The sequence below is a fragment of the Anguilla rostrata genome, chromosome 10, assembly GCF_018555375.3.
Source record: "Anguilla rostrata isolate EN2019 chromosome 10, ASM1855537v3, whole genome shotgun sequence".
Lineage (NCBI taxonomy): Eukaryota > Metazoa > Chordata > Actinopteri > Anguilliformes > Anguillidae > Anguilla > Anguilla rostrata.
The window spans coordinates 22,117,747-22,140,199 of NC_057942.1; the positions used below are offsets into that span (position 1 = coordinate 22,117,747).

At 40.1% G+C, this 22,453-nt stretch overlaps 1 protein-coding gene and 1 long non-coding RNA gene across 2 annotated transcripts in view; one reads left to right on the forward strand and one right to left on the reverse strand.

The window, feature by feature from the left end:
* Positions 1-22,453, forward strand: part of LOC135233773 (uncharacterized) — a 392,830-nt gene that overhangs the window by 219,214 nt on the left and 151,163 nt on the right. The window lies entirely within an intron of this gene.
* Positions 1-22,453, reverse strand: part of LOC135233683 (retinoic acid receptor RXR-alpha-A-like) — a 58,893-nt gene that overhangs the window by 19,928 nt on the left and 16,512 nt on the right. Inside the window, exon 5 of the mRNA XM_064297486.1 lies at positions 2,329-2,552. Within this exon, the coding sequence (XP_064153556.1) occupies positions 2,329-2,552 (224 nt within the window). The remainder of the gene's footprint in view (positions 1-2,328; positions 2,553-22,453) is intronic.

Here is a 22,453-nt window from a genome sequence, read left to right on the forward strand (position 1 = left end):
ACAACACAACTCTCTCCAATAACACATAACCTACCATTTGCCCACACACAGCACAAATGAGGAAACGGAAGGCTCCTGCAGGAACGAAATGGGGATATTTTAAATTGAGAGCTGAGGCATGATTGGAGGAGACATGATTGCAGGAGGGAGTTGATTGGCGGATGGGGGGGATGAGCGGGAGAATTCTGATGATTGACAGAGGGGATAACCAATGGGAATAACGAAGGGCGGCACACGGACTCCTGGAAATGACAGCAACCGAGAGAGAGCAGAACGAAAGAGAGGAGAAAAACGCACGCCCGCATCTCACACGCGAACGTAACAGTAACTAACCGTATATAGTCGTTGTTGGTAACCTGTTGTAAAAGTGGAATAAATCCCTCCAGGCTGTCCCGTTATTGGAAAATAATGTAGCCTACTTCGGGCCTGGTTAAGCGACCCTACATTATTTTCCAATAACAGGACAGCCAGTCGTGGTTTATTCCTTACATATCATATTACAACACAAAGGATGAATATAAAAAAGGGGCTATGTGAATGAGAGGGAAAGACACATCTAATCACTGCGAGCTCTGGATGGGAATGAACCTCGTGTGTGCAGAATGTGTCACTAGAATTAACATTTTTGATCATAATTATCTGTGGAGCTGGTCGTCCAGCAGTCTTGATCCTCACCTGCTGCGTAATCCAAACTGTGGAATGGCTGTGACGACAAATAATCTACAAGATGTTCTTCCCCATCCCACTCTCTGTGTCTGCGTCTATGCCTCTCTGTGACCCCCTCACTCACACATTAATTGCCTCGTTAGCAATAGCAGCACCACTCTCCTCAAAATTCATTCTTGCCGTTAGCTCAGTCCTTCAGGGCTGCTACAACAAGCTAACTGTTGCGTTGGCTAACACAAGTAGCTAGCTGCTGCTCGATATAAAAGGGAAACATAAATCTGAAAAAAGGAAATTTTGACAACCTCCTCTGCCTCTATGGACCAGCCTCCTCTGGTTGAAAAGGCTTAAATAAAATGTAATTTTTTAGTGATGTGGTTTAAAAGTAGTTAGCAATTTGCATGTTATAATACAATACACTGGTAGAGAATTGAAGATGAAATTTAGAAATTATCATTGGGCCAACACAATGTCAATATTGTATTCTGGTTGTTGATTTGTTAGGGAGGACGTCCTCCCTTGGAGCATCAATTTACGTGTTTTGGCCAATAACAGATTAGTACGAAAAAAATGAAGTACATTAAATTGATATCAGAGATCCTGCCCTAAGGAGGACAGCAGGAGCCCATCCTCCTCTGCCCCCCACCACCACTTCACACAGACTGCCCTTTCCCCTCTTGCTTGCCCTGCAGGTGTCGCTGTTGAAGCATTTTAATCAGAATTTCAATGATGGATTTTTTCCAAAGAAGAGATAAAAAATATTTTATAAATGATACTGAGGTTTCGTAATGGTTTATTTCAACCAATTACTTTTTTTTATATTTAGATCTCCCTCTTGCCTCTCAAAAATAGAGGAGGAGCAACCTCCTCTGCCTCTATGGACCAGCCTCCTCTGATATATATTCAATGTTTAATTTCACAATTGATGGCAACATTGAATCACGGTTCTAGTTACTGTAGCTACCTTCATTTATGGTTGCCAACCATCCTGCAAAATATGGAATCGTCCCATATTTGGACAGTAGAATAGGCGTTCCATATTTAACTCATGGCCACGGACGCATTTTCTTCTGTTTATTTGTGATTGTGTTTATAGTAACTGCTGTTTTGAATATAATTCAATAGTTAGCTAGCTAGCTAGCCAGCACTGTGAGGCCAATTTGACCTAAAACCCAGCTGAATTTTAATATTGAGGGCGGTTTTAATATTTAATATATAATGAGGGCGATTAAGCCCTGCCTTTAAATCTGTAGGATTTATGGAAATAAAAGGGACCTCAACCTGGTCAGGTGATTGAAGCAATTTCCCCTCATTTGAACACAGAAGTATTCCTACAGAAATAAAATATGGGCTGTAAATCAATACATAAAAGGAGTCTTTTTTAACAAAGAAAGGGGCTACTTCTGGATTATCAGGCTACTGTGACAATTGGCCCTTTTTTGGACTCGCTTACCCACTGGAAGTTTTATTCACTGTTATTTTGTTGCACAGTAATCCATTCTTTTCAAATATATTTTAACTTTACAGTGATGGCATATGGTGATCTTTACTGTGAATACACAGAAACTGCCTCTTGATTTCTAGAATGCTTTTTTATTTTCATGGAGTCAGAGATACTTTGAATACAGTGAACTGGAAGGGTGTGCTTAACCTGACCAGATTTACGTGTGTGCATGTATGTGTCTGTACACATGCGTGTGAGTATGTGTGAGAGTGTAAGTAAGAGAGAGACATGTAAATACAGGTAAATCTTGAGTACCGGCTCGTAGCAAGATAACCTGATCGTCGAGCAGTAGCTGTGAAAAGTGTGGTATTCTCTTGGCCCACTCCACCAGGATGAACAGCTGCTTGACGGCCGCTTGGCAGATGTTGGTAACGGGGTCATTAGGCTGTGAAGACACAGAGCGATGTGGTCACACAGAATATTGATGTTACAAGGAGCCCACAACTGGAAACAGGGCTCTTGATTTATGAGTGACTAGTCAGCCTAGTAAACTACTGAGGCTATTTATTGGTCAGATATAATTGGCATTATTCTGTTAGGTATGGTCAAGGCTCATTGGGCCTCATTCACCAATATCTTCCTAAGTTTTTTCTTAAATGTTTTCTTGAGAAAGGTCCTAAGAAAAGTCTTCGTCAGATTCATGACGTGTTCTTAAGCCGCAGAATTGTTCGCACCTGTGTTCTTATAATGATGAATCCCATTGTCCTCGTAAATTGAAAGCGCGTGCCAGTTGTTCCTAATTAGCATAGGTAAACGCCCCGCCAATCCCCATAAAAGGGCATGAGACTGCAGGGCCGTGTGCACACACAGAAATCACACACACAAATTGAAAAGAAAAGTTGAGAGCGAAGTCAATAATGCCCAAACAAAAATCTAAAGACGGACCGGACTCCAAACGTAAGAAAAACTTCAGTAGTTCTGAAGTGGAGGTATTGCTGCAGGAAGTGGACAGCAAACAACCTGTCATATTTAGTAGTGTCAGTAGTGGATATAAAATAACACAAAAAAGATGCATGGGATGCAATTACCCGTTCAGTGAACGCTGTATCCGGAGAAGGGTGCACAACTGATGAAGTAAAAAAAAAAAAATGGTTTGATGTGATATCTGAGGCAAAAAAAAAAAAAAAAATGCTGGTGGGAGTGGGCGCAAGGAATTGCGTGTTATGCATTCAAACGACAAAGCGCTTCTCATCACATTAATACCGCTAATTAAATCAATTAAACCTAACTGGTTGAACCACCTTTAGCAGCTATAACTACAATCAGAAGCTTCCTATAATTTGATATCAGTCTTTCACATTGCTGTGAAGGAATTTTAGCCCACTCTTCTTTGCAGAGCTGCTTTAATTCAAACAAATTGATGGATTTTTGAGCATGAACGGCTTGTTTCAGGTCTTGCCACAGTATCTCTATTGGGTTCAAGTCAGGACTTTGACTAAGCCACTCCAAAACTTTAATTTTGTTTCTTTTCAGCCATTCATATATAGACTTGCAGAATTCATTGTTCATTCAATAATGGTCCAGGTCCCAAGGCAGCAAAGAACTCCCACACCATCACACCACCGTGTTTGACTGCTGGTATGATGTTCTTACTGTCAAATATTTTATTTGCTTTACGCCAGACATAATGGGACCTGTGTCATTAAGAAAGTTCCACTTTTGACTCCTCTGTCTATAGAACATTTTCCCAAAAGGTTTGGGGATCATTCAAGTGCTTTTTTGCAAATGTGGTTTGGTGGACTTTGGTTTGATGGAGTCCCAGAGCCCTAGAAATGGCTTTGTAACTAAATTTCCAGACTGATACATTTCAACAACATTTTTCAATATACGGTTCAATATGAGTGAGGTTTAGATTCAACAGGGCTGTCTGTCATCAGTCCTGGCCGTGTTCAATCAGCTGAATTTAATCAATTAAATTTGGTTAATTGGATTGAGGGGGCAATTACTTTTTTCACACGGCTGATGTGGTTGTTTGATACCTTTTTTTTGATAAAATAAATGAAATGTATTTTATGAGAAAACATGTAACACATTAAAAATGTGTTATATGTTTTCTCAGTTTCCCTTTGTCTAATATTACATTTACATTTTGTCTAAAGATCTGAAACCATTCATTGTGATATATATGCAATAACAGGAAATCAGGAAAGGGACAAATATTTTTTCATGGCACTGAATGCATTTTTCATCTTGCATTATCATCTTGGTTTCCGGCAAGCCCACTCTTGGTATCTTTCATATTTCTTATTATCTGCACTTTCCGCCCAATTTTTCTACTAGTTCTACAGTTTTTGCAGTACAGTCAAACTTTTTACACCAAAATGACCGGCTAGTTCCAGACATTGTTGCTTGTATTCAGATTTTTGAAATATTCAAAACTTTTTGAAATTCAACTTTTTTTGTGGTCACTCCATTGTGGTCACTCCATGTAGGGATGTTTCGTGGAACGCTGTAGGACGCATGCGCAGGTGGTCATGGTCTATGAGTAGGGCGCACTTCCAATGGCACGAGATTTTTAAGCACAGCTTTATCGCCTACGCTAACATGTTTGCGTTTCGCCTACTTTAGTTAACCACTTAGCGCGTACGGATGCTATCCTGCACGCATGAGTAGGAGCTACGGACACACAGCTACAACCCGCTTACGGATGCTATCCTGCAAGCATGAGTAGGAGCTAATGACACACAGCTACAACCACCGATGCAGATGTATGGACATATGGACACTACAACGACCGATACAGATGGACACACGGAGGACAACAACGGTACAGAGGTGAGGACATGCCATAGCTAGCTAGCTATATAGTTAGCCAAGTTTTACTCATGACACTTTTAGGATATGGCTGATCCCTGGAACATAATCGCTACTTGCTGATCCCTGACTGTATATGTAATGCTACGGTGCACCGTGGGTCTGGACGGTTTCGTGCTTCTTCTGAGCTATGTAAAAATGGTTTATAAAATGTACGGTTTATTTTAAGTTCTCAATGGTATAGCGCCTGGTTGATAAGGGCACAAGGTTGGTAAATCTTCTTCTAAACATACTGTATGTGTATATATATATAACCTATATATATATATATATATATATATATATATATATATATATATATATATATATATATATATAATATGTTAACACTTGTGGAATGAATAGTTAGTTTTGTGAACTAACATGTGTTACCTGCTATGTTAATTGCCATAGTCTATTATGTGCTATATGGTAGCCTAATTGTATCAGAATTTTTCGTGCCTTGTTAACAAGCTGTTTTCAGGCATTTTGTATTATTTTGGTTTTAAACTGTTGTGTTTGATGTGCAGAACACGTTAAGATGTTAGCGCTCTTGTTTGTGGTTAAGCGCGTTTTGGGTTATTATCAATATACATTGGTGGTTGTCCGCTGCATTAAAGACATGCTATTTGTTATATTCTGTCGAGACCCATGTTACAGGACCGAGCAACGCTAACACTGTACCTTTCAGAATATACGCACTAAGATAATAATAAATATAATTAATTAGAAGAATAGTTAAGACTATTGTGATGTATGGGTCCAAATTATATGAATACACATTCATGGAATTACATTTTAATCTTGTAAAAAACACGTTTTCAATGTACAAAAATGCCAAGTTACTCACACATACAAGACATAGGCTACACCGTCTTTTACTCATTCATTCAGACTGCCAAAATCCAGGCCTGCCATTAAAAGTATTGATATCAAAATGACACCAAGTTATGGTACTACAAACAATATAGGCTAGGCTATCTTGCCTCACCAAAATTAAATAAGATGTATTCCAAAGCAATGCTACCCAATATTTCCTCAATTCTTTCAAGTCACTTGGCCCTGTGTGTATAAGCATGCAGTACATGGACAGGCCAAACATATGTGTGGATGGCTTTCTCACAGTCAAGATTGACTGAATAGGCGTCTATATGTCCAGTTTGTATTAATATGTATTTCGCTGCCCAGCCTTTCTGTTGCATGAATGATTGTATGTTTCTTGGTATAAATGTCTGTTCGTAAATATGAATGTAACATGCTGCGAGGGAAATGTCCCCATGGGGATAAAGAAGTTCTGTATGCATGTATGTACAATATGTATTTTACATGCAGTATTTATTGTATGTAGCAAATACACAATCACTTGTACATTTGCTCAAATTCAGTTCAGAAGCAAGTATAAACATGTTTTCTGGAGAAATATGCTTCCTGTAGTTACTCACCAGCAGTTTTCTACATGACTTTCAATGTGTTCCATGAGGCAATTGGAAATATTTGACGCTTTGATCTGACACAAAGTTTGCATGGTAAGATTAAAATGTAAAATGGTAAGATTACAAAACACAGGGCCAGGTGACTTGAAAGAATTGAGGAAATATTGGGTAGCATTGCTTTGGAATACATCTTATTTAATTTTGGTGAGGCAAGATAGCCTATATTGACTTGGCGTCATTTTGATATCAATACTTTTAATGGCAGGCCTGGATTTTGGCAGTCTGAATGAATTTATAGTTATAGACGGTGTATGTCTTGTATGTGTGAGTAACTTGGCATTTTTGTACGTTGAAAACGTGTTTTTTATGAGATATCATTTCTTTTTGCAAAGCGTTTTATTGTGAGAGTGAGAAATGCGAAGTGACCCTGTAAGAAACGGTTATGGATTATGGCTATCCTTGTGTGAATTTGTACCATAGACCGTATAAAAATATGGACGAAGTGCTTCATGACGTCACCCACTGATTTGCTATGGTTAGTGCTCGTTGTAACCAACGCAAGCGGAGTGGAGCGAAAGACGAGTCCATGACTACAGGAAAATCCACCTCGACTACCTTACATGGTAATTAGACACGCCCACGTCTGGACAACAAGCGTGGCCTTGCAACCACATAACCGTACTGTCATAACATTTCAAAAAAGTTAATTGTGCAAGATATGTTTAGTGTTACGAAATTTACATAAAAAATAGATAAAATAGATCATTAGCTAACTAGCTAGCTAGTTATATAGACAGAAAGATAACAGAACTCTAGATAGCTAGACAGATGTATCACGAGATAGCTAGCTAGCAAGGTAGGTAGATAGACAGATAGGTCGATAGCAAGACAGTAAGCTCGCTCCCCCTAGCTAAGCAAATCCCGCTAGCTTGTCTTCTTAAAGAAGCTTCAAAACTGCTTACAAATCTGATTTCACCAACAACATATACAAATTATAAAAGATGAGACTTTATGAGAATCAACTGAAACCCCAAACTGGTCAGAAATCGTGTTTTGACATAGAACCTTGTTTATCGGAAAATGTCTCAAATGTACTAACCAAAAGAACTGGAGAGAAGAATCCTTAGAATAGCGGTTAGTACAGTTGAACGCAGCACACAACATTTTTGGACCTTGGACTTTTAAATGGTGAGATCGTATGTAGCTAGCTAATCGGAATAAAACGTCACAGCATCACACCTGCCGCTGAAGCACTCCACGCTCTTATTCCCCAGCCCTTACACCATCACCCTTTCCTTTCAAAATACCGGAGGGTAATTTTAAATGTTTCAATTGTGTGACTTGTAACAACATGCTCACAGAAAAATGTTTTATACAGCCTAATACCAATAAATCATTTAAGGTAAAGGGCAGAGTAACATGTTTATCTACATTCGTGGTGTATCTGTTGATGTGTCCTTGTGGTTTATGTTACGTAGGGAAAACAAAACGACAACTCAAAACTAGAATTTTAATGCTGCAGGCATGCAGCCAACCCATTGAGGTTCATGGGGTTGTTAATCAGTATCCCAGAGGCGGAGATCATGAGAACCACCTTTTGAAGAGGGAGGCCTGGTATATCTTCACTTTAAATGCGGTCGCACCTAATGGTATGAATGAGGACCTGTCTCTTACCTGTTTTTTTATAAATCTATCGTTTTTTATTTTTATTTTTATAAATCTAACCTGTTTCTTGTCCATCTGATGATGTTGATATTTCAGCAATCTGTGTTGATGTTATTATGTGATAGCCTGTCAAGTATGTGTCAACATAATTGTTCAATTATGAGATTGGCATTATGGGTGGAGATAATCATTGCCTTGAATGACACTTGATGAATTATCATTGGTTGATCATGAGGTGTGTCTATGGGTGTGGGTATTTAAATCTTGAATGAACACTTTGTAAATAAGAACACTGAAGAAGGCACTGCGCCGAAACACGTCTGTGCTAGACGTTCTGACAAAAAATAAAATCAAATTATGCAAAGTGCAGCCCTTTTTTTCAACTTTATTGATTTACACTTTTTGGTCCAGCACTCTGAAAGTTTCAAATAAATTTTGGGAGTGAAGGCCTTTTTCTGTTTTGGCATTTAAAAAGTGTTACCTAAGTGCTTAGTTTGTATTCAAAATTGAAACATTTGCTTTTGCAGTATAGACCAAACATTGCATAATTACAATGGTTTGATTTACAGATGAACTCCCGCTGAGGCAACCACCCTCTGAGGCGGAACCTGGCACCTTGCAGCCAGTACCTTCCTGTAGCAGTACTTCCATGCGTGCACCCAAATCCCATTCAACTGCCCCACATCTGATCTCAGATGCAGTCCTGCACAACCAAGAGAGAATGGCCCAAACACTTACACAGATAGCCTCAACACTGGCCACAATCTCCAAGACACTTAAAGAAATTAATACAAAATAAAAAAAATTAAGATATGCACTGAAACCTGTTTGATTTTTTTAAAGTGATGAGTTTTTTTCTTGAGATTAATTGTAAACTATAAATAATCACACTGTAAAAGTAAAATTAATTTTAAAGCCTTTATTTACAAATGAGCAATTAATTGCTGTCAAACTTGGACAGCAAGTCTGTTGTCCGGGCCCAGGAGTGGTCAGGACGCACATCCTCTTGTTGTTGTGGTGGCTGAAGGGGAAGTGGTACACCACGTTTCATGGCGATGTTGTGCAAGACACAGCAGGCCATGATTATCCTACAAATCTAAAACGATGAAAAGATGCCCAAAGATTATAAAATGCAAAAAATTATAATAGAATTTGGCTGAGGTAGTCTATAGGCTCTCGAATGTTTTTGCAAGAATAAAACACAATTTCTCAGCTGTTCTCTTTATACACACCTTCTCCGGTTTGTAAAGCAGCTTGCCACCTGCTGTGTCCAAATACATCCAGCGTCCTTTTAAGATGCTAATGGTGCGCTCGATGGTGGAGCGAGTACGTGCGTACTTCTGATTGAAGGACACCTCCTGGTGAGTCTGAGGGTGGGTGAGTGGTGTCATTAACCAGGGGGCCAGGGCATATCCTCGATCTCCTAATAAACAAGTCATTATAGGAATAGAAGGCCACTGTTGCTGGAATTTATAATTACTCAAAGATGCATATGTCATGAGGCATCCCAGGAGACAGGTGGCAGCAGAGTGCAGTTCATCCTAGGGAGTGTACCAGCGAAGAAGCCTGTGCCACACCTGTGCCTCGTTCTGGGACTTGTTACCCTCATTAGTTAGAGTATTTAAACCCTGCCTTTTTTTCATTTTCATTTTCTCAAGTAAAGCCTCAGTTTGAACTCTTTTGCCTTGTCGTCTCTTCAAGTGGTTTCAGCAATCTCAGTGACATATTACAGCGTACCAATGAGCCATGTGTCTCCAGCAGCTCCTTGTTAGAGACGCACACCCACAGAATTGTTTTGTAAAATGTAGGTGTCATGAGCACCTCCTGGGAAGCGGGAGCACTCATTCAGAAGGCGGTTCTGGGAGTCACAGATGAGTTGCCCATTTATGGAGTGGTATTGCTTGCGGTTGAGATATGGGAACGGATCTGGAGAGGGTGCCCTAATGCGCACGTGCGTGCAGTCTATTGCAGCGATAGTATTGGGTAGACCAGCAATAGAATGGAATCCTCTCTTGACTGGGACCTGTTCTTCTGCTGTATAGGGGAATTTTATGTATTGTGTGGCCAGTTGATTTATTCCATCCATGACTCGTGTGCGAGCACGGCTGATGGATGCCTGTGATATGCCCACCCTATCTCCTAGCTCCCTCTGAAATGTCCCAGTGGCTAAAAAGCCCAAGGTGGAGAGTACCTGCACGTGTGGTGGTACAGGGTTAGACCGTCTGGTATGGCTCCGCAGTGCTGGCTCCAAACTATTGCAAAGCTCCATGAGGACAGCTCTTGCTAGCCTAAAGTGTCCCAAGAAGTATTTCTCACTCTCTGCAAATAGATCTACATGGTCCTGGAAAATGCATTCCCTCCTCAGGGCACAATCTGCAACATCTTGCAGCAGCACTAAATATACCATTGTGCGAGTAGACCTAGGGTGCATAAATAGGCCTACTTTGGGCCTATAAATAGCGTGATCAGTTACTGATTATTGGATGGCATGGTTCCCAATTAACATAACTGATGTGAATTGAAGTGTTAGTGTAGTGTTTATTTATTTTAAAAGACCATAATGCTTTGTAAAATAATGAAAATAATTATTTAAAAATATTAATGATAAAAATATTATTGTAATTTAAATCTTATAATATTATACAACTGCAGAATTGAAGAAAACGCAATAACCAATTATTTTGCACAAACGCCAGCACTCAAATGTGCGTAAGTGTGCTCTTGAGTGTGCGTAGATTCTATTCTTACCTAAGAACAAATCCCAAATAAGAAAACATTGGTGAATGTCAGAATCTTCGTGAAAACTGCGTAAGTGGTTGGTGAATGAGCCCCATTGTTTTCAGTTTTTTTAAATTTATTTTTTAAATCTGGGAATGCATCTGTGTTTATTTTTAATATTAAAAACATGTGAAAGGTGGTTGAAAAAATAGCCTAAAGAAAAAATCTGGTTGAAAATTGTATCATAAAATAATGCTGCAAAAATCAGGGGGAAATTTAGATTTTAATTCCGAACATTGATAACTTACTGCTTTCCATCACATAATCAGAAGCTTGTTTGTGTTTTCTCATCATTTTCTCTCCACTTTATATTTCTGGAAGCTTGTTCTGAGCTGACCTGCATACCTAATTTCGCCACAAGAGGACAATTTTTACAATTTCACACAAACTGGAAGAACTTTTTTGATGCATGGAAACATTAAATCTGGGTTAAAAGCGGTTTAAACCAATCCGCTCCTTTTTAAAAAATCCAGGTATTTTTTTGTAAAAGTCAGTAAAAACCGAAAGCAATGAGCCATAAATATGGTACCCATAAAGTCTGTATTCCGTTGCAATGGAGTAGAATTTGAGGCTGCATGGTGACTGGGTGAAATAGAGTTGGAATCTGTATTCTGAATGGGTGGACTAGATAATGAATCTGCTTTCTGCCTAGACAAAGTAGAATATGTGGTTGGATTCTGATTAGGTGGAGAAGAGCTGGACACTGTATTCTAACAGTGTGGGGTGGAGTAGCTCATTGGTATTCATAGTGAATTCAGTTACCCTCACTCCTGGATTCACACTGCATTGCAGAAATATTCAAGGATCAGAACTTCAAATGAGGCTCCCCAGAGAAGATTAGTCTAAACTGGCAAGCTTATACAATCGGCCAGCTCCCACAGTAAGGACAGCATACCTGACATCTCCAAAGGCAGACCGCCAGCTCTGCTGAATCTTAAACAGAAGCTTTTGGTGAATGCTTCAGTGAACTTGCATAACCCAGTCTCATCATGCAAGAGTGAATTCTGTAGTCAATTAGGCACCTGTGCCCGTTGCACATGAAATGTACTCATCTGATGCAATGACTGAATTGCATTACACAGAAAAAATGTTGGATATATGCAGTAAAATGTTGTGTGAAATTCAGCAAACTGCTTTACAAACTGACACTGTTTCTAGTGTATCACAGTCCCAGTGACTCTAATCAGCATTCTCACATGTCACTTGACCTGCTTTCCATGTGTAAAACTGATCTGACAGCATATATTAATATCTCACTGAAAAGACACTCTGTCTTTCTCTGACACAATCCAGGGAAAGTTACTGACTGGCAGCTCACTTCATGTATGCATATTGATTGTCTGGCAGACACGCACATTTACATATACTACATTTCCTGAATATCACACCCATATGTACTTGTTGAACATCTCATTCCAAAACCATGGACATCAATACGGAGTATTGGACCCGTTTTTGCTGCTGTAACAGCCTCCTCTCTTCTGGGAAGGCTTTCCAGTAGATTTAGGAACATGGATTCAAGGATTCATTTCCATTCAGTCACAAGAGCATTAGTGAGGTTGGACACTGATGTTGGGCATAACGCCTGGCTCACAGTCGGCCTTCTAATTCATCCAAGATGTTTGATGGGGTGCTTGACTGTGCAGACCAGTCAAGTTCTTCCCCACCAAACTCAGCAAACAATTTCTTTATGGACCATGCTTTGTCCACGGGGCACTGTCATACTGAAACAGGAAAGGGCCTTCCCCAAACTGTTGCCACAAAGTTGGAAGTGCACAATTCTCTAGAAAGTCATTGTATGCTGTAGCATTAAGATTTCCCTTCACTAGAACTAAGGGGCTAAGCCCAAACCATGAAAAACAGCCCCAGACCATTATTCCACCTCCACCAAACTTTACAGTTAGTACAGGGGCGACATAGCTCAGGAGGTAAGACCGATTGTCTGGCAGTCGGAGGGTTGCCGGTTCAAACCCCGCCCTGGGCGTGTCAAAGTGTCCTTGAGCAAGACACCTAACCCCTAACCCCTAACTGCTCTGGTGAATGAGAGGCATCAATTGTAAAGCGCTTTGGATAAAAGTGCTATATAAATGCAGTCCATTTACCATTTATTCAGGTCTGTGCAGTTGGCACTACACATTCCGCCAAACCCAGATTCGTCTGTCAGACTGCCAGGTAGTGAAATGTGATTCATCACTCCAGAGAATGCATTTCCATTGCTCCAGAGTGCAATGGCAGTGTGCTTTACACCACTCCAGCTGACACTTGGCATTGCGCATGGTGATCTTAGGCTTGTATATGATTGCTCGGCCATGGAAACCCATTTCATGAAACTCTTGATGAACAGTTATTTTGCTAATGTTGTGTCCAGAGGTAGTTTAGAACTCTGTAGTGAGTGTTGCAAAAGAAGGGCAGATAATTTTTACGTACTACACGCTTCAGCACTTGGTGGTCCCGTTCTTTCAGCTTGTGTAGCCTACCACTTCACGACCGAGCTGTTGTTGCTCCTGTAAGTTTCAGCTTCACAATAACAGCACTCACAGTTGACTGAGGCAGCTTTAGCAGGGCAAAAATTTAATAAACTGATTTGTTGGAAAGGTGGTATCCAATGAAATTGCCACATTGTAAATCACTGAGCTCTTCAGTACATTACATTTATTTAGCAGATGCTTTTATCCAAAGCGACATACAAAAGTGCATATCAAGGTCATTGGAACAACTACAAAACACAGGTTCGATAAGGTACAATACTCATTTTGTATAGTTATTCATAGCCAAGAAGTGTAGGCGAGCGTCAGGACTTTGAACCTGATCCTGGCAGCAACCGGTAGCCAGTGGAGTGACCTCAGCAGAGTTAAAAATTACGGCACATTCTATGACACATTCAACTTCCAGTGTTTGTCAACTGAGATTGCATGCCTGTATGCTTCATTTTATGCACTTGTTAGCAATGGGTGTGGCTGAAATAGCCAAAACCACTAATTAGAAGGAGCGTCCACATACTTTTGGAAATGTAGTGTATATTTAGACACAGGTATAGGTTTGCGTCTAAAAGTCTCCTGAAACAGTACAAAACAAGTACAAAGCTAATATTCCCTCCAAACATTTGTGGAGAACAGATGCTGGCATATCGCCAAAGTACTTGACCATGGAACTGAGGGACAGATCTTTCCGCGGTACAGACACAACGAGCATGCAGTCTACATAGAGCTGCCAATATGGGCTGAGCTTACACTGTGAAGTGCAGGAGGACGTGACAGAGCTTCACTTTCTTGCACTGTGACAAATTTGACCACATTATGGAAAAAAGTCCCACTAATCTTTTTGTTAATCCCAGATTTCTAAAATGTAAGACAAGCTGCCCAACCACCTTGGGGAGAATAGGAGCCAAAAACAATGGTGGGGAGAACTATTTTTCCTTACCATGTTTATATTTTAAAAAATGATCCACTGGCCATAATGTTGTAGGTATCATTTTATCATTTTGAAATAGTAGGCGCCATTAAGCCAGGGCAAACTGGCTCCATTTAGTGAGCATGCTAGGATGCATGCAGTGAAACAGCCCTAATTCAGTGCCTACTTACAGTGCAATACATGCCACATTGGGACAGACCACTAAACCTACACTATATTTATCGTAATATATGAAGCACATGTTCAATTGAATTCAGATCAGGTGATCAACTTGGCCAGTCAAGAACAGTTTTTGGCTTTGAAAACTCCTTTGCTGCTTTAGTAGCAGCATGTTTTGGATCATTGTCTTGTTGTAGAATGAAGTGTCGCCCAATGAGTTTGGAAGCATTTGCTTGAACTTGAGCAGATAATATGCTTCTGTGTACATCACAATTCACTCTGCTGCTATCAAAAGTTACATCTTCAATGAAGATAAGATAGCCAGTGCCTGTGGAAGCCATAGATACCCAAACCATAACACTCCCACCTCCATGTTTCAGAAATAAGAGGGGTGTTTTTTTATCCTGGGAAGTTCCTTTTGGCCTCAACACTTTGCTCTAGCCATTACTCTGATACAAGTTAATCTTGGTCTTATCTGTCCAAAAGACCATTTTCCATAACTCTACAGGCTATGTACTTCTTAGCCAGCTGTTACCTGGCCATTTGTTTTTGTGGCTAACTACCGGTTGCATCTTGCAGTGTAACCTCTGTAGTTCTGTTCGTGAAGTCTTCTGCAGACTGTAGCCATGGACACATCCACGCCTGAATTCTGATGTGTTTCTGATCTGTTGGGCAGGTGTTTGGTGTTTTCATCATTCTTCAGCTATTGCCTGTAGAGGGCTTCCTTTTCAATTACTTACTACACCAGTGCCCTTGTACTTAATGATATTCCAAACAGGCATATATATCTGACTGTTTTTTGTCTTATTTTTCAGCCTCATAAAGGCTTCCTTGACTTTCAATGGCACAACTCTGGTTCTCATGACAAATGGCAATAACCAAAGGCAATCAAAAGCCTAATATCAAGACTAGATACTGAAAGCTCTTATACCTGCACTAAGGAAGCATTTTAACACACGACTAATCAAAAAAACCTGTTAATCCATTTGTCACAAATGCTATGGTTCCTTGAAGCACTTCCCATAAGCACTTCATAATACACAATGTGCCTTTATGTGTCATAAACCATCATTAAATACATCATTGGATACAAGGCAATCAAATGATTGTGTACTTTGGCACATAGTTTCATGCATGTTTATGTACATGTACTGGTACGTTAGTTAACTTAGTAGCCTTGTATGCAGCTTTCTTTCTGAAGCTGGCTTTATCATCTCGCAAGTTGAATTTGCCTAGATGATAAAGCCATGTTGGGTGGCACGGTGGTGCAGTGGGTAGTACTGTCGCCAAACAGCAAGAAGGTCATGGGTTCGAATCTCGGCTTGGGTGTGCGTGCCTGCGATAGATTGTCCATGGTGTATTCCTGCCTCTCGCCCAATGCACGCTCCAGCACCCCCCACGACCCTGCTCAGGATAAGCAGGTATAGATAATGGATGGATGGATGGATGGATGGATAAAGCCATTTTAAATTTGTCTCAATTCATACTGCGGAAATGTCACACGTTTTAGCAAAAGCATTTTCCTTGCTAACTAGCTTGTAGCTAGTCAAGTGGCCATTGAAATGTTAGACTAGTGATAATGTCTGTTATCATAGTAATTGCGGTTTCTGAACAAGTGTTAGTCATAACCCCAGTTGCACTGGCAGCTTCATCTTTGTGCTAAGCCTACCATACAAACCTTTTTACAGTTCACTTGCTTTAGCTAACTACTTAGCTTTCAGTGCTTTAGCCAGCAGGCTAATAATGGGTAATAATTTCCAACACAGATCCTACATGAATAGGCACATAGTTATGCTTAGCCATGTATCGAATAAATATGTCCAAATGACACCTAAAAGGAAACAGATTGACGCAGGTTTTGCAGATCCACCATTTTGTAATTACTGTTACGACCCCAGCTCTTCAATCTGATTCTCGATTGGATTTTATGTTTGACCGTATGCTTGTTTTGACCTCAACTCCTGTTTTGCCCTCTACTCACCATATCATGCTCCGGTTAGTTAGTGTGTTCCCAGCTGGACTAAAAAACCTTCCATTGGGACATACGTTTGATATTTTGCTTTGTTATTTTTCCTTTATTGTTTCTACTGCTACTCTGGGTGGAGACATAACGCTCAGTAGGGGGTTCACTATTCAGGCTTCTAGTTTCCGACTATCAGTTAACTGTCTGAAGTTCAGTGTTCAAAGCCACCCCATGCCCAATAACCTTCAAAGACTAGCCAGCATTCAGTTAGATTTCGATAGGCAAATAGGGACCAGAGTTACTGATTGGTTTTCAGTACGTTTCCCGACCCATTTTCCTTATCATTCAGCCTGTTACAGTCTCACCCTAGACCAGGTCGTAACATTAAAGAGGAAAGGAGGTGAGGAGTGAAAAATATTGGGGTGCACCCATTGTGTCCTCAGTCCTTGCCTGACCCAGAAAACGATCAAGGTCCACCATCTTCAAGAACATTCCAACCCGTTAAATGGAGGAGCTAGGAGTGAGAAGCTAGGAGGCTCCTGCAGAATGCTTGAGCAAGGAAACATGAGTGCATGCTTTGCACAAGTTTTTTTTTCTTTTTTTTGGAAAGCGTGACTTATATGTAAGATTGACCTGTGGATCCACATCTCAATTTTGACTACTTTCATTTACATAACAGTAATACAGTGGACTCCAGAATTATTGGCACCCTTGATAAATATGCACAAAAAATGCTAAAAAAAAATGCTAACCTAAAAAATAATTGACATATTGACATAAGCTCTATTTTCCAACATGTGCTTGATCCCTCCGGATCGCTCATTAAAAACTTGCCGGAGGATATTAGAGCTTCACGTCGGCAGCGATTGTGGAAAAGAGGCCGGAGAGGAGGCGTACGACAGGCTATGGAGCAGAGGCAATCGACTGCCCATGCCATCTATGATCCTGAGTAACGAAAGGTCGCTCAGGACTGAGATGAACAAACTCTGACTCCTAACAAGGGCATGCTTTGAGTACCTTGAGTCCTGTATCATGCTTGTCACCGAGACTTGGTTATACCCAGAGATCCCTGACTGTCTTCTCACACATTCAATCTGACAGAAGCGAGCTGTCAGGGAAAAGAAAACAGGGTGGGCTTTGCTTGTACATAAATGACAAGCGGTGCAGACAGCACACAGTCTGGGAGAAAATCTGTAACCCTGATGTAGAACTGTTATGTGTGAGTCTCAGGCCGTTCTATCTACCCAGAGATTTTGGTAATATCCTCATCTGCTCTGTTTATGTACCCCCCAATGGCAATGCCTCGAGGGCTGCGACACAGGTGGCAGACTGTGTTCATGAACAACTACAGCGCACCCCAAACGCCCCGATTTTCATTATGGGAGATCTTAATCACTGCAACTTAAACACTGCATTGCCAGGTTTTGAACAATATATTAAATGTGATACCAGGAAGAATACGACTTTAGACAAGTTCTATGGTAATGTAAAACATGCATACACAGCCATAGCTAAACCACCCCTGTCTAATTCTGACCATAACACTGTTTACCTGATCCCCACATACAAGACAGCCCTAAATAGCAGTAAACCCCTGGTTAAATCTATCAATGCATGGACAGATGACAGCATAGAAACACTGAAAGGTTGCTTTCTATGCATAGACTGTACCTTCTCTGGAGAGCTGATCCTGGACAATGCCACAGAACATTACCTAAAATTCTGTGTTGACACTGTGATCCCAAAACAACAAAACTTACATCACAAAGGAGGTGAAGGACTGTATTAACAGAAAAAAGCAGGCATTTAAGACCAATGACCACTTACAACTAAAAAATGTACAAAAGGAGCTGAACCAGAGGCTCAAAGAAGCAAGGGAACACCATAGGGAGGCGATAGAGGAAAACCTGCAGACTATGAACTCTAAAAAACTATGGGACTCGATGAAAACAGGCACCAACATGAAACCCACAAAGAAATCTTTGCATTTTGTAGGTGAACTGGCTAAAGCTAATGAGCTTAATGGTTTTTATAAGCGGTTTGACAATTATGATTTCTCTGCTGAATGTGACATGGTGTTTGATGGTATTGCTATTGATGATGTTGACAGGCCAGAGATTGACCCTAAATTTGTCAACAAGGCCCTTAAGCAAATTAATGTCAACAAGGCCACAGGTCCAGATGGTATCTCTGCTTTTGTATTAAGAACATGTGCAGATGAATTGACACCTGCCTGGCGCCTCATCTTCCAGAGGTCCCTACATTCTCACACTGTACCAACACAATGGAAAAAGGCAATCAACACACCTGTCCCTAAGAAACCCTGTCCACAGGAGAATAATGATTTTAGACCCATTGCTCTAACCTCTGTTGTGATGAAGTGTATGGAGCAGCTCATGGTGAGCAAACTAACAGCTGGATGTAGGCCCACAGCTAGATCCCTATCAGTTCGCATATACACACCAGAGAGGCACTGATGATGCAACCAACAGTGTACAAAAGGCCAGCTTACTCATCTGTATTTAGTTATAGTGCCCCTAATGGACATTTAGTCAGGCACATATTTGGCCACTTCCAGGAAGGGGCTTTGTAGTTGTTAGGACCGCAAGAAAGCACATGTTAGTTTTTCTCCATAATGTGTTAATGCTGAATGTGAAGAAGTCACCCCTGTAGCTCCTTTTCTGTTGTGCATTTGGTCGTCAGTGTTAAGTTGTGCATACAGTAAAATGTAAGTCATTTTACTTCTTTACATATTGTTTGATGTACAATATATTTGGTGCAACTTAAAGTGGCAATCTCAAAGATTTCCGTTTCGTTCTCTTTGGCGGTACCAATGGCAAGAAGCGGTAGCCTAATTGCAGGTGTGTTTTTGGACCTTATGAATGACGTTTTAATATAACACGTGTTGTCATAATCATTTTACATCAATCTAATATTGCAGAAGAGGAAGCTATACCTACTAAAGATAATCTGCGAATCTCTTTAAGAGTCAAGACGAGACCTTGTGATAGTTTCAATAAATACGTACATATAGACTACAAAAGATAAAATAAAGAGCATCAATCGGGACATATAAGCCATAGTCTGGGACTTCTCGGAAGCCCAGTAAAAAGGATATAGGCAACATATGGGTGAATTATTTTGTTCTTATTGAAACAAAGGTCTAATGTTAATTTGTTTTTGTCACACAATATATAGGCAACTGTAGCAGCATATCCACTGACTTTTCTCTGCAGTGCAAAAATGATCGTAGATGAAAGGCAAAAGCGCGTCTGTGGAAATTGATCACAATTAATTCTATACCGGGTATGCCTTATGAATAGGCCTACCTGTTAAAGTGATATGTTCATCCACCTTGATTTGCTGTTGGATAATCTTAAGTTTAACCAAGAATATCATTATTGGGTTGTTTACCGAAAATCGGAAAACAACATGGTAAGAAGAAATGTTCGGTAATGTTGATATTTACCCAGTGCTATTTTGTTTTATATAGGAGGTGTGAGCTAAAGGAAGGGGGTGTAGATCATTTGGCTATGTTTGTTCATTATGAGCCACCGTACCTGTATGTGTGTTTAGGCTAGGCCAATCAATGTGCTCTAGTTCCCTCTAGTTTGGTCATGCAAGTAGACTCACTCCACGTCGGCTTTGCTCACACGGGTTTTATATTCTTAATAAACCGGCGGTTTGTTCCAAGTCAGTGTGATCATTGACGCACACACAAACGGACTAATTTCTACAGGGTGTGCAGTCAGAAAAGCCATATCCTCAGTTAGCTCCACTACGTATAAATTTAAAAAACTTATTTTTTTTCACAAATTGGATTAGCATTATATGGCCCTATACTTAAAATACCAACATGATATGAATAAACAGGTGAAACTTCAACATTCTCATGACGTGCCATGCACAGAAACATTGATTGGATAATTAATTTTCGTAAAGTTAATATTAAAGTGACAATCTCGAAGATTTCAGTTTCGTTCTCTATGGCGGTGCCAATGGCGAGAAGCGGTAATTGCAGGTGTGTTTTTGGACCTCACTTCCCATAGATCCAACCGGATCCAACCAGTGTCGCCTGTGTGACGTCAGTCAGTTGGCACGCCAACTATAACACTTACTATTTACTGAATAAAAAACGGTTGTTATAAAAGTAACGTTATGTACATACTCATTCGTTGTCTAACATTAGGCTAACTCAAGATGTCTTTACACTGCCGAGCCGGGTTAAAATGCCGTAGCAAACCTGGGGTAGAATTAGTGATGATCAATTTCTGCAAACGTTCTTTATCCACCTTTTGCCCGGTATGAACATCTTTACACTGCAGAGAAGAATTTGCGGGATTCGCTGTGGCTCGTGCAATTATGTATCTCGTGCACAATAAGCAGTCTTTTTCGTGAATGATTGTTGTGTGGTATTTTTGAAACAACTGCCTTGCAAAATGTTACCCCTGGTGTTTCTGGTTTTGCTAGCTAAACTGTTCAAGAATAAAGCTGAGCTGGGTGTTAAATTAGCAATCAGAACAAGAAGAATAAAACAAAAACAAAGGAGATTTCATCAAAAAGGGCATAAAGGCTGAAGGAACATATAAGGAAGCGTAATAAAATAATAACAACGCTAATCCATACTGCTGTATTCTTTTATTTCGTTTTCTTTCTTTACACAGAAATCAGACCCGGCTCTGCTCTACCTATACCCTGCTCTGTGTAAAGACGGCTTTATTCCGATCATTATAATATATTGATGAACTTGATGGCAATGTAAATAACGGTAACGTTAAGGCCAGTTCAGATCAATGATTAGCAACGAGACGAAACAGTTTTAGAATGTTGCAGAGAAAATTGCAGCGGTGTGAACTATTAGTAAATTGGAGCTGTTAGTTGCAGAGCGTCAGAAGCCTTTGCCTAGGGTCTCAAAAGACCAACCTTGTCAAATCACCAAGTGCAGTTTTTAGAACATTTACAATCAAACGTCTTGGAATTTTGCAAGTTGCATCCAGTCTCGTTGCAAATCATTGATCTGAACTGGCCTTTAGTTAGCCACATTGCAACGTTGCAACAAGGTAGCATTGCATTCGAGAGACGTTTGCGAGGTCGGTACTGGTCAGTGGCATTAGCTAGCGCTTTTTTCTAATTGTTAGCTGATATTAGATTATGTTAATTACATTAGCTAGCTAGCTAGCTAAACCAACGTTACCTGTTATGAGAGATGACTACTGTGCACAACGTTGTCTAAACTAATGTTGCCATTCTTGATACGGTCCGGTAGCTGGCGTTAGCTGTGCAAATAGCTATGTAATTTAGTAGCCTTACATTGTCATCAAATGTAATACGAAATCTGCATCAACAAATAATATGACCTCTCATGTAACACAAAACACTTTTTAGGGTTCCATAACGCCCCCCCCCCCCCCTTTCTCTGTTATTGTAACGCTAGCAGACACCGGAAAAACAGTAGCCTACACCGCTCACACTGTGCGCCGCTTGTGATTTTTTTTTCCGGAAATGTCGCCACAGACACCCAGGTCTTTAATCATAAATTATTATAATTATAATAATAATAACAATATAAATGAATATAATAATAGGCTCAATCACCATTATGTTACCTAATTCAGCGATATATAGTGACTTAACAAACGTTTATTTTAATGAAAATCTTTGAGATTGCCACTTTAACACTATCTTTATTTGGTTGTGATGTAATGCATAATTACTGTTAGCATCGCGATTAGCATTCTAACATGGAAATTACTGTTTAGTTAGCACTATGTAATATCTAATTGATACCTGTAATCTGTGTATGCTGATATGTTGCTAAGTGCTATTACTTACTATTGTTAAGTACCTTTTGGTTCATGTAAAGCCTTACTTAGCTCATGTTGCATGGCTACCTTATTTACTATTTACGTGTTTAGCTATCCTAGTTCTCTCAGTTACATGTTTATTACATACATGTTGTATTTCCTTTTATTTATTATAGAACTACATACACACACAGATAGAAACCCAATGTACGCTTACAGGCACAGTAACATGGCTATAGAAGATAGCAACCAAGAAATTATTGAGTGGTGATGTGGGTGT